We start from the raw sequence: 13,807 nt of genomic DNA, 5'->3' as shown, positions 1-13,807 counted from the left end.
TAGCTGATGCTACCTGAAGTCAAGCCAGCCTCTACTGAGCCCCGAGCCTGTTTTCCAGGTCTTCCAGCGTTTCTCGTTTTAATTCCATTGAACACACATTTTGATCAGAATAACAGCTAAAGATAAGCATATCTCCGTTTGTTGCTACCTAAAGCTAACACACTAAAGCCTAAAGTGTTGTGGGGCTTAACAGGCAACGAACGTATACGACTTACCTTCTAGAAGTCTGGTGGATTTTTGTCAAGTCAGTAGAAAGAAACGTTTGGCTGCAACCTGCTGCTGTCTGTGCGAATCTCAGAGTGGTGCGCGCGAGTATCAGAGTGGTGCGCCGAGTATCACCGCCGAGTGTTACCATGGTAGCAGAGGAGGGAGAGGGAGGGGCTGCAGTATGAGCTTTGGAAGCTCAAATCAAGAAACTCGCTGGCTGTGTATTTGTTGTTAAATATCAGATAAACTACTACGCATACGTGACTGGCGTGTGTGGTGGGGGGCCAGTGGGGGGGGCCTACAAATATATCAGGGTGGCCATGGCCCCCCCTGGCCCCCCCCTGCTGGCGCCACTGGGTAAGAGCTACCAGGAAGGGAGTGGAGCATGATGGAGACACTGGGAACAGAAGGTGAGGGGGTAAGAGCTACCAGGAAGGCCATTCTTAAGTATTTGAGTGAAACAGGATTGATTGGAAGAATTTAAAACAACGTAAACAACACAATGGTATAATTCCACAAGTGGTGATAGGATGATATGGTGATACACTCTCTTGTACAGTAGGTGGCGGTATGCACCTTAAAGCTGTTTGCAATCCGCCAAAAACCGAGAGAAGAAGAAGAAGAACAAGAAGAACCTGGATCCACGTGGCGTCTCGTCGCTACGGTTCTCTCTCTGTGTGTTCCTGAGAAAGTGTGTGTGAGCTCCAGCTCTACTGATCCATCATCTGTGTGTCTGGATAAACCTCCGAATCGACTGTGTGCTCTTTTTTCTGGAGCCTTTACCTCGGACTACAGGAGCTAGCTTAGCATGCTAGCTGAAACACGTTAGCAACACTAGTCAGATTGAGAGTTTGATGCCGAGAGAAACGGTGTGTTTAACGGAGTCTGCAGGAAAAGGTGATCTAGGAAACATGAGTCAATTCCAAATGCTGGTGTCGTTGAAGAAGCAGCGAGTCACTGCTGCTAATGAAGAGACATTTGCTCTGTTTGAACAAACAGTAGCAGAGCTCGAGGAGGAGCTGTTTCTTTCCAAAGAAGAGAACAAGAGACTCCAGAATCTACTGGATGCTGTTTCACAGCCTCAGCTTCGGACCCACAGAGCAGGTCTGTTCCCTTTACCCTTAATTAACACTTTACACTCTTCAGTAGCACTTTATTATCACATTAATAACACTTTAGACCCCTTTTCAGCACTTGCTGCAGGTAGCAGATCCTGACCGTGGTACATTTGGTTTTATATTGGACGTTGGATATTCGACACATTCGGAAAATCTATTTAACACTGGCTTCGATGGACGATTTTTTGTCAAACCAACTTCGATGTGTTAATACAAGGCCCACCTATATAACACAAAGCTTTTTTTTTCAAAAAACCCACCTTTTGATTTTATACTATTTTTTTAATGTTAAAAAATGCTATAAATCTATTATGCGGCTTGGCCTTTTCACCTACCCATGTCAAAACATACCTGTGAACTATATATTATACAAGTTAGCATACAAAAAATGTAGGCAGGCTATACTTGATTTATGTGTACTTTTTACACACACTAAGTAATTAAATAAATACAACTTACAACGATGTGAAATATTTACATATGAACAGGAATTTATTGGTTATCGCACAGGGTACATTGCCATTGTGCCAGTTCTTTTGGAACATGTACTGGGTTGCTGTTAGGCACATGTCATGGAACCACCTTCCACATGAGTCACACTGGGTCTACAAAGAAAAACAAATTGACCATTTCATATTGGTGATACGATTTTTTTGTGCATAATGTAAATGACAAAATGTAAAAAAAATCACAGATTTGTCATTTTTTGTACAGAATATGTTTTAATAACAATAACATATTTTGCACAATATCAGCATAGTGTAATTTTGTGAAGGTGCATATGTATCCTATCTTTTTATGTAACTACTTCTGCTCCTTTAACAAAGTGTTCCTTTAACAACAGGTTATTCCAACGACTAATGCTTTCTGATTTCTTTCTAATCTCCAATACACATTCCTACATTTAAAATGTTCGTGTTGTTGGATTTCAGGCACCTACCCAGTCAATTACTACTGCCTCAATGTCTTTGTCTCTTGGCACCTCATTCAGGCCGCACATTGAACAGTAGTCTTTCTCTACAAGAACAACAACAACATTAAATTATGTAGTGCTTTAAAATGTACTCCCACACTGCATTACTGAAGGGAAAACCTCAATAACCAAGTACTAGCATGCAGCAGCTTCTGAGTTACATAGCAGTCAGTTAAAAACATTTATTTAGCAGAATTAAGCAATAGCTCTTAATGATAACCCTACCACAGTAATTGTATGTATTTACCTGATGTGGACAGTAGCTCCTCTGCCATCTCTTCCCGGAGACGACACATATCCCTTGGCGAGTTCTTCATATTGAATGAAGGAATCGCCGGGAAAGACTGGATTGCCTCTTTAGCCATCTGATAGACATGTCAAAATAATATGCGTTACTGGAGTGTAGTCAAGTACTTGTCAAGCGTGCTTAGGGGTGTTCTGAATCTTCTTGTAATACCTGCATCACAAATACCCCGCAGCTTGTTGTGTCCTGCTGAACTGTGTGTGGAATTGTTGCGGCTTGCCACTTGAGGCTGCCCCACACCTGTTTGCCGTAAAGGTTTTGCCGCATCCGAAAGTAGCGGCTGGAAGACACAATGCAATGCATCAATGTCTAATTTTCTGTAGGCCCAGAACTCTGGCATGTATGCAGATATTATGACAGTGTCATCCAGATACTGTTGAAACATGAGTCATGATGTCCAAATGTTGTGCTCATTTCTGACAACTTTACAGATCTAGAACCATTTGACAAGGTTTATTTCTGAATCACAAAGTATGTTGAACTGTGACACATCACATCTATTTCAGTTTGCGGTTGTATTTTGGTTAATTTATTTCCACCCACAATTGAAATAATCTTCACTGGTAGTCGGACAGGTAAGTTATATTTTGCATTATTTTCTTACTTGTAGCATTGAACAGCAGTTGTGGAGAGGTGAAGATCTTGTTCTGCAGCAGCAGGATCCATCACAAATAAACTCCTTGAAGGCACATGAAGATACTGGGAAAACATAAGGAAAAAGCAGAAGCACATTACGAAATCCACAATTATCCTCTGCGAACGTTCTTTGCAAATCTTTGTGTTGTTGTAGCCTACTCACCACGAACCGCCAGTGGTTATTTACATTCACAAATGACACAGCAGCGTCAAAGGTATCCAGGTTCACCTGTGTAAAAATTAGCACAACAGCATGAGGCATACTATGTCTGATATGTTATTGTTTTATAGTGAATTCATTTTGTTGGTCAAATTGGCAGTAAGCATCAATCAACGCGTGTTACGGTGGCCTTACATTTCGCATCAGGTGGCCACTCATTTGCTCCCTTGAACCTCCAAGAATTACACCATTTGTGTAATGGTCTATTTGAAAGATTCGATGAGCAGGGTCATACTGGTTAAGGGTAGCTCGCATGTAAGCTTCGATGACCTGTAAGGACATTCACCACATGTTCAGTTACATAATTTTGATCTTAATCTTTTACCTGCATTAATTAATCCTTCTCAATGTATTTGGATATGAAATTAGGATTTAATTGTCAGGATTTTAGGAAGGAGGACCCAAATGTATGATCAGTGAAACAAGGCTTAAATCAATCCAGACTTTACTCAAACAGAAAATACACTCATGCAGAAATACTGGTGTAGACTTCAACAGTCTCTCCCACAGCTGATTCCAGAAGTAAGAATTTATTAAATTCTTACTTCTGGAATCAGCTGTGGGAGAGACTGTTGAATTTAAATTCAATTTAATACAATTGTATATGAACAAGCGATTCTGATACAAAACGGATCAGGTGAGAACACAAAATGGAGGGAACCAAGGAACAAGCAGAGACAGGAAGCAAAGACCAAATAAGGAGAATGGCGGAGACAACACATGACAGATAACGGAGCCCACGATCAAAAAAACAAAACAGAAACAAGGAGCAATACACAAAATGGCCAGCAGGGTGGCCAGTGTGTTCAAGTCCAAACCAAAATCATGACATGAATCCCTTTGATATTGCAAGGTTCCAGAGTACTTTGTTCATATTTATTAATAAGAACTCAACCAAACACTGATGTGAGTTACTTACCTCACCACAGATCAATTCTTCTGGGCGTAAGGTCATAAATTCAGAATGCCGCAGAGTAACACACTGGTCTTGTGACTTTATCACTGACACCACCAGTTCAGTATGACCTTGTTCCCACAGTGTTTTTGTCTGTAAAAGAAATTGTATTAAATGACAACAAACTGGTTGAAAAGCATTTTTGTTATATTACTTGGTTATATCTTATCATACCAGTGTACATTCTTTCCCCTGGTCTACTGTGACTGGCAGTTTATTTGGTGTAGCAGGACATTTGACTCTGCTTTTCTCATCTTTTTCTGAGATAGCTGGTTCTTCTTTCCTGACTTTGTCCTTTTTTCCCCCAGCCTTTCTGATTGGTTCTGGTGTTGTTTGTGATGGATTGCTTTTATCAGCTTTTCCTGAGGTAGCTGGTTCTTGTTTTCTGCCCGTGTCCTTTTTTTTGGGTTCTGGAATTGTTTGAGGGATATTGTAAAATTTAGATTTCTTCACTTGGACAATGGGTTCTCCTCGTTTCAGCCAGGTCTCTTCAGCCTGTGCCACATTTTTTGTTGATTTGATTGGTATGTTTTCTGGTAGATTATGCCTGAGAATGTGTTCGATGTACCTCCCTTTTAGAGAGGAGTACATAGTTCTGATAAATTCTGCAGGCCTAAAGTTTTTTTTGTGGAGAGGATGGAGTGTTTCACAATGCCAAACCACGTTTCTACATGACAGTTGGTGTCTCTGGTCTGTACTTCAGATGTATCCGGATCAAGGGTCTTGTCTCGGGCATAGCGTCTCAGGTCGCCAAGCATAGCACCGCTCCACAGTGGGAAGATCCCCATGTAATTAACCAAAAGCACCTTTAATATTTTAGGACAGTGGTAGCGGTTTGGCTGATGTCCATCCTCATCCTCCTCTGCCTCTCCTATTGCTGCCTGTGCTTCCTGAAATGCTTCTTGGAAGCATTGGGTATATGGGGATCTACCCACAATTGTATGCGCCCGCTTCTGCTCTTCCTCCTCCCATCCACTCTGTGACTCGCTGTCGATGTCCCCATGTTCAAGTGTTGGGTTGTTGCCCTTGGTTATCAATTGTTGCAGAAAGTCTAGGCTTTGATGAACATTTGGATGCACATGTTCTGCAAGCAAGACAGTACAGAGATGTTTGAAAATGTCCTGGCCTGACTGCAGGGACACTGTGTTTTGTATTAGTGCAAACACGAAAGTCACAAATTCTCGGAGACCTGGGTCATCTGTCTTGCGGCTGACACTGTTGCTCACTGCTTTAATGATATGTGCCGAGCAGAGGTGTAGTGTTGTGGTGGGTTTTTTTCATCCCACCTTTTTTGCCTATTAATTATGGCGAACGTTCTTGCCAGATATGCATCCACACTCTCTCTGTTGAACTGAACGCCAGTAGTGTGGCCTGCATTAGTGCCCAACTAAAGTCTGTTTCAATTTGATTGACACGGTGTGTTGTATATTTGCCCAATGTATGAAGAAACTGAAGTAGCCAATAAGCCAGAGGTGGAACTGAATGGTTATTGGAAAGGAGCTCACAGACAGGGAGAGGGGGAGCATCTCTGCCCGCTCCAGGCAGGGTAAGGGCATAGTAAAAAACCCTTTTGTTGTCACCAGGCATCTTTCTGACAACACCTCCTGTAGCATCAAGGTACAACGCCACCTTTTTTTTCCTCCTGAGGTGGTTGACCAAAATGCTTACACCAACCTCTGTGGACAAGTGTACAGCAAATGGGGTTATCTGCAGGACTTGAATGTAGCCTGGCATGTTGACATGACTGCTGTCACATTCTCTGATTATATCCTGTGTGAGTGTAAGTTCAAGAACAACATTGTCGTGAAGCTGCTTGCTTTTTTTCAGTTCTGATGCAATTACCTTCAGAATGTTCTTGCTTAAGCTGCGGGATAAATTGCCAGCATTTAGTTCAGGCAGTGGAGTGGAGCGCAACCGACTATAATACACCCTGCTAATGCCTTTTCTCACAGCTTTCGCTATGTGGCCTCTTTTAACATTGCTTGCTGGTCTACACCTGGTTTCAGTTTTAAGGTGACGGACACGTCCACAGCGATGTACAGACATTTTAATGTTCTTCTGGTTTGTTGACGGTCTTTCTGCCATTTTTATCAAAAAGCGGACCTTGCAAGTTGAGAACTTGCATACTGCATGGACAGACAAGTATGGGGCCCTTTGTTTTCTGCTACCTGGTACACATATGTGGTGATAGGTGAACTTTAGCACACAACCTGGATGTTGTTTTACGATCTCATCGTAGAGTACATTGGTCCATGGTGTAGCTAATTTCAAGTTTCCCTTTTGCGGTGCTATTAATAGCCACTTGTGTTTTGTTAAAGTTATGTCGAATTTACTTGGCATTGGTGGTATCTTTCTGTAACGACTTGTCTCCTCCTTGACCTTCATCGTAGACTCATCTGATTCTATTGTTCGCTCTGATTCCTCATCATCTTTCCCTTGCTCCACCTCCGAATCCTCATCGTCCTCAGACTCCATGCCACTCTGTTTGACTTTCACAGTTTTCTTCTCCACCTGCTCAACATCTGAGTAACTTTCTTCCGATTCTGTGCCAGTCTGTATCTCTCTGTCATCATTTATATGAACAAACTTTTCTATCTCTGAATCATCTTCTTCCTCAGAGTCTGTACCTGTCTGTGTGATCTTCTCACTTTTAATCTCCCCCTGCACCACCTCTGAATAATTGTCTTCCTCTTCCTCAGACTCTGTGCATATATATGTTTTCCTTTCATCATTTTCCACCTGCTCAGTGTCTGCATCATCTTCTGACTGTGAGTTGGTGTCTGTCTCAGTTTCCCTCTCATCATTTGTATACATCTGCTCATCCACTGAATCATCTTCGGACTCTGTCCCCTGTTTTGCTATGTCATCAATCCTGTCATCATCATTCAGTAGCTCTACCTCTGACTCTTCTTTTACTTGATCAGACACTGTGCCTGTCTGCGTCTCCTTATCATCTTTTTTTTTCACTTGGTGGTCTTGCTCAACATGTTGCTCTTGGGAAGCACTCAATATCTGTCCTGTTGCCTGTTCACTCTGTCTCTGTAGTGTTGCCTCCACCCTGGTTTTTATGCCTTTTCGGTTTAGTGTCCATGTAGTATATAGCCACTTACGGTTGTTTGAACTGTCTTGGCCAAAAACCACTGAAGCCAGTCGAGACCAAACCTCAGAGCTTGATGATATAGGGTTTGGCAAAACCCCAATAGCGATGAAACTCTGTAACACCCCGTCTTCTCCTCCAGCAAGTGTCCAAAGGTCACCTCTGGCACCTCCACGTCCTCTCCGTAGTTTTGGCATGAATTCTTCTCTGAAGCTTAATTACACCTAGAGTAATACATGGAAATACAATTACATATTAAAAATCAACTACTTCCTGACGCTTCATATGAAATTGTGGCTGGAAGAAAGTTTTAATTGTACAACATTTTGGAATTAACCATGGAGGGAATTTGTCTAATCATAACCTGTCAGTTATTTCATTATTGTCAGCTGCAGTACTGTTTGGGGAATCTGCTTTAATTTAAGTGGAGATTTATGGGTCAAACTTGCGAAAATGTGAAATATATATTTTTTAATTGTTGTTGGCAGCATTTAGATCGATTCCTACATTCAAAACATCCAGTGTAGTTCATTGTAAATATGTCTAAAGTGAAAAACAAAATATGTGGCCTCCTGTAGATCACTGCCCGCATAATGTCTGAATATATTCCCTCTAGCAGTTCACCACTTACAACTGATCTGCAACAACACCCATGTAACACCACCAAGTTTCTATTTACATTGGCTACTATAATAAAAACCATCCTATTCTATTTCCCCCCAGTTAGAGCGGATGGCCTTTAAGAACCTTGTGTTGAGATACACAGGGTAGACCATCAAGCTTCTACTCAAACTGGTCTTATACTAAACAAAACATAGACATGCAGGGCCGGCGATTGCTATAGGTGAACTAGGCGATTGCCTAGGGCGACAAATGTGTTGGAGGTGCTCTCTAGTGTCGCAGATACTTTTTGTCGCCCTTAGAACTACCCATTAATCATGTAATTAGAATGACAAGCGAAATAAAACATTAAACATGATCATCCTAGTATGCCCCCTCAGCCACACGTTTACTTGTCAATCTGATTATTAGATTGAATTGATGATTATTGGCGATCATTACCCAATGGGGGGGGTGGTAGTTTGCGCGTGCACGCTCTAGTTGCATTGCGTTAAGTTAGGCAAGCGCTCAGCTGCTGCCTTGATCAAGCTTTACCTAGGTTGATTCCCAAAATGAAGCGGTCTAAACCCTCTGGTGCACAGGGTCGAAAACGGAAAAAGGAAGAAGATAAAGCATTTTTTGTATGCAATTTATTAGAGTGTATCATTCAAGTCATAATTTGCCTGTTGAAGTATTGGAGTGACTATAAGAACATTTTTGTTTGTATAGTTTCTGCAGTTCATCCATTCTTTGAGTTGTAATTTGTTAAATATTCTTGAGTATCCTTTATAGTATTTTTGTATACAAGTCATTAGAGGTGACCCTTTTCAGTCATAATTTGCTGTGTCGTTAGAAGCACTTTTATTTCCATAGTTAAGAGTTACTTTCATGTTAAATATCCTTTAATTTATGAGCACCTTTACACTCTATGGAGTTCATCAAACCTTGGGGGTGTCGCCTAACTCAATCTTGCCTAGGGCAGCAAAAGGGCTAGAGCCGGCCCTGTAGACATGTGTCAATTAAACCCAACAGTAGTAGCATCCACGGTTCCCCAGTGGTATTTGTAATATTATTGCCGTCATCAGTATCAATCACTCAATAGGGGAGCAGATTTCGTATGATGACATTATTGATGATTTTGCATCAAGGAAGGCCAGAAAGGTGAGGTTTTAGTTTTAGCTTGTGTTTTCTGTTCTTAGTGCAATAGTGTAGATTTTCTTTAGTGTGTTTTTACATGTGCTATTTATAATATTTATTCTATATTGTATTTGTATATTATTGTTCATATTTTATATTATTGTATCTCTGCTCTTGTTAAATTTTTTATATATATATATATATATGATTGTATATATTTTTTGCCACTTTTAAGTATATAGTGTAACTTATACTGTTTTGAGCAGAATTGTGTGCATTGATTGATTTTCATCTATTATTCAAATGTTCTAATGAAGGATTTATGAAATGGAGAAATGTAAGTTTCTCTTTCACTTACATTACATTGTTATAATAAGAAATTGCTGTTTGTGCAGAATTTTTTTTTTTTTTCCTTCGGCGGGGTGTGCGGGGGGCAACTTATAGCTAGACTTTCATTATCATTCTAACAAAAATAATTCCTTATATCAATCAATGGAGTCAGAAAAAAACACACGGAATACCTTAATCCAGTGGTTCCCAAACTTTTTCAGTCGGGACCCCCTTGGGTATTGGAAATATTTTCGGGACCCCCCAACCCGGTTCCCATCTATATTGGTAGGATTAATTGTATATTGTTGTAAAAACATTACATTTTCTCTGCTAATAATAATAAGATACAAAGATCCAACTATCATTTTATATTTTATTATGGATTACACATGAACAAAAGTGAAAAATAGATTTTTACATTCAAATTTCTTGAAATTGAGAACTTGGTCTCCAAGTGACGTTTCATCTTGTTTGGTTTCATGCTCGCTCCTGCTAAGGTTTTGAGACAGAGGACACACACTGGTCGTTCCTCCCCACCTACCACGTTAGATGTGAAGCCAAGGGAGATCTATGACTCATAATACTTTCTTGATTTGGGCTTAGTTGCTGCAAGGCTTGTCGTAGGCTCATCCACTTTTCTTTTAACTGACGGCTGTGTTAAAAACTTCTCCATTTTGTAGATTTATTTTCGAGCAGTGTTTGTTTACAATTTCTTCCCGCGCCCCCCCTGCTGTACCTCCGCGACCCACGGGAGCAACACGCAAAATCCTTTTTGTCTCGTTCGTTCGCCTCCGTCTTTGAGGAGGGACACTAAATGTACCCCCTTACACATCGAACGAAAGAGCACAATAAAATAAATATATACGTTCAAAGTACTACTCACCTCCAGCGCTAAGAACTCCACCTCTGCCTCAGGTAGCACATCTCGATCATGGGTTTGGGGTGCTCAGTGCGTGCGCATGCTCAGTAGCGCTAGGTAGCAAAATTCGACCAAGTACCCCTGACAGGTAGCATTGTGTTGATACAGGCTCTTTGAGCACATTTTCAGATTTGATTTAGTTTGACAGCCCTTATATTGAAATCTTAACATTTTTTAAGGTGATTAGGCTACATGGAATTCTTTAAATGACTTACAATAGCTAAATATACATCTTCACATAAAACAACCAAAGGTTGACACAGGCAATAGTAATGAAAGTTACTTTTTTTAATTATTATGTAAGCATTTTCAAGGATATGCCAACAGAAAGGCACCTCAGGACGACAATAATTCGGATATTACTAAATCGCTTCCATATAATATAAGGACTTCAGAAATAGTAGGCAAGAGGATTTTTTTAACTGACAGTTGAAAACACTGTAGGATTTGTCCTATATTGCAACATGGTCAAAAAGACAAAAACAAAGAACTGTTATCAATTTTGATGATGAGGAACATTTTAACAGAGTGTTTGCTTTTTCTCATGCAGAGGGTACTTTTCTTTGTTCATCGGATGTGTTTTGACATGTGTAGGTGAAAAGGCCAAGCCGCATAATAGATTTATAGCATTTTGTAACATTAAAAAAATAGTATAAAATCAAAGTGTGTTTTTTGAAAAAAAAAGCTTTGTGTAAAGTGTAGGCAGTTAGCTGAGTTCATCAGATGTGTTTTGACATGTGTAGGTGAAAAGGCCAAGCCGCATAATAGATTTATAGCATTTTGTAACATTAAAAAAATAGTATAAAATCAAAGTGTGTTTTTTGAAAAAAAAAGCTTTGTGTAAAGTGTAGGGCAGTTAGCTGAGTTCATCAGATGTGTTTTGACATGGGTAGGTGAAAAGGCCAAGCCGCATAATAGATTTATAGCATTTTTTAACACAAAAACAGTATAAAATCAAAAGGTGGGTTTTTTTGAAAAAAAACGCTTTGTGTTAAGTGTAGGGCAGTTAGCTGAGTTCATCAGATGTGTTTTGACATGTGTAGGTGAAAAGGCCAAGCCGCATAATAGATGTATAGTATTTTTTAACACAAAAAAAATAGTATAAAATCAAAAGGTGGGTTTTTTGAAAAAAAAAGCTTTGTGTTATATAGGCAGGCCTTATATTAACACATCGAAGTTGGTTTGACAAAAAATCGTCCATCGAAGCCAGTGTTAAATAGATTTTTCGAATGTGTCGAATATCCAACGTCCAATATAAAACCAAATTTACCACGGTCAGATACCGAAGTAAAAGTACAAACACCACACTGTGAAAATACTCCATTACAAGTTAAAGTACTGCATTCATATGTTATTTAAGTAAAAGTATGTAAGTATTATTAGACACATGTACTTTATTATAATAATTAAAATGTCTTACGGAAGAGCAAACCTACCAAAATAAATATATTTATAAAAGTACATACATTGAATAATATGCCATTTAATGTACTGATTTAAATATGACCCATGCATGTGGGCACTATGAGTGGAGTGCACCAGCTGGGCGTAAAAAAGTAGGGCTTAACTCTAACGTCGGGCTTAGCTACGTCCTACTTAGTGATTCGAATTTACACCGAGTGCACCAAGCCTGACTAGTCTCGGGCGTGGCTGCTCCGGATCTTAAGATGCGCGTCCATGTGAATACACGCGAAACAGTAATTGTTGCCAAGCAACACACGTCTATATAATTTAATACTCAAACTCCTCCATTCACAGCAAGCTAAGAATTGAATAACGAATATGTATAACGGAAAGAAGAGAAAAAACTATTTTACTGATAGAGAGATTAGAACATTAATTGAAATGCAGAGCATAAAAACTCGCGAACTGACACATTTAATAATACCATGACAAACAAACACAAACTCGCAGCCTGGAAGTCAATCACTGGTGCGATAAATGACTTGGGTGATGGAGGGATACGGACGGTGGAAGAGTGTAGGAAAAAGTGGAAGGACCTACTATCCAGAGCCAAAAAGGATGCATCGGTTCTCAAAAACCCTCCGACCGGCGGAGGCCCTGCTCCAAAAACCTCTCCATACAGCGAAATCATTATTGCTATTTTTGGAGAGGATTCCCCCACTTTCACCGGGTTGAATGGGATCGACAGCTCAGAGCCTCAACCTCAACATTTGAAGAGGTTGACGCAGACGTGCCAGCTGTCACTAGTGGTAAGTCATTAATAGAGTAACATCACCCTACATTATCTATATACATATTACCCCGTGAGACATCAAGGCTAGCAAGATAACAATTGGCAATCGTGGCAGTTGATAGCAACTGACAATAACTTGCCATTTTACAGACTCAGAGGACCGCAGAGAAGAGGGAAGTCCCTCACCAAGAGCTACAGCGGGAACTGACGGAGAAATTGTTCGTGTGGAGGTGGAGACCGTCAAATTGAGAGCGGAACACGAACAAATTGAGATGGAGAAATTGAGACTCCAATAATAATTCTTAAGAATCAGCTACTAATCACTGAAGAAGACATGTGTTCACCGTTCTGTAATCATGTTGTACTTGTTTTTTATGTCAATTTCATGTTAATAGTTCTCCAAAATGTTGTTATTTAATGTTCTTGTGTTCTTTGAATAAAATAGGCCTAATGAAAATATGTGGTCACAAAGGGAGCTTATTGAAATGCAATTGCAAAAAAACAGCGTTCATATTACAAATATATAGGTCTATAGGTTGTTTATTATATGATTGCGGGTAAGTCGTCCACCGATATCTTCACGGATGCCAGCAGGAGCCACAGGGTTCTCATCCGCCTCCAGTGCCAATTCTCCTTGAAGGGGGATTCTCTTTTTCACCCAGATGTTGTGCAGCACCGCAGTGGCAGCAATGATCACTCAGACGCGCTCAGGGTGCATTCACATTTCACTGTGGAGGCAGTGAAACCTGAAAAAAACAATTTAGCCTATATCTACATTAAAAGGTCTCGCCTTTTAGAGAGGGAGAGAGAATTTCAACAAACAAACTAAGAACTCTGAGTTTCATGTGTTAGAGAGAGAGAGAGTTTCATGTGTTAGAGAGAGAGAGTTTCATGTGTTAGAGAGAGAGAGAGAGAGAGAGAGAGAGATGTGTTAGAGAGAGAGAGAGAGAGAGAGAGATGTGTTAGAGAGAGAGAGAGTTTCATGTGTTAGAGAGAGAGAGAGAGAGTTCATGTGTTAGAGAGAGAGAGAGTTTCATGTGTTAGAGAGAGAGAGAGAGAGAGAGTCATGTGTTAGAGAGAGAGAGAGAGAGAGTTTCATGTGTTAGTTAGAGTG

The 13,807-nt window shown here is 40.2% G+C and overlaps 1 protein-coding gene across 1 annotated transcript in view; it reads left to right on the top strand.

The window, feature by feature from the left end:
* The first annotated feature begins 826 nt into the window (after positions 1-826).
* The window catches only part of LOC139435380 (zinc finger protein 79-like), a 117,217-nt gene continuing 104,236 nt past the window's right edge, over positions 827-13,807 (top strand). The window contains exon 1 of the mRNA XM_071206020.1: positions 827-1,311. Within this exon, the coding sequence (XP_071062121.1) occupies positions 1,062-1,311 (250 nt within the window). The 5' untranslated portion in view covers positions 827-1,061. The remainder of the gene's footprint in view (positions 1,312-13,807) is intronic.

Source organism: Pseudochaenichthys georgianus, chromosome 16 (genome assembly GCF_902827115.2).
Source record: "Pseudochaenichthys georgianus chromosome 16, fPseGeo1.2, whole genome shotgun sequence".
NCBI classification, from domain to species: domain Eukaryota; kingdom Metazoa; phylum Chordata; class Actinopteri; order Perciformes; family Channichthyidae; genus Pseudochaenichthys; species Pseudochaenichthys georgianus.
The sequence above is the reverse complement of the archived record's forward strand: the minus strand, read 5'-3'. Positions and strand labels throughout refer to the sequence as shown.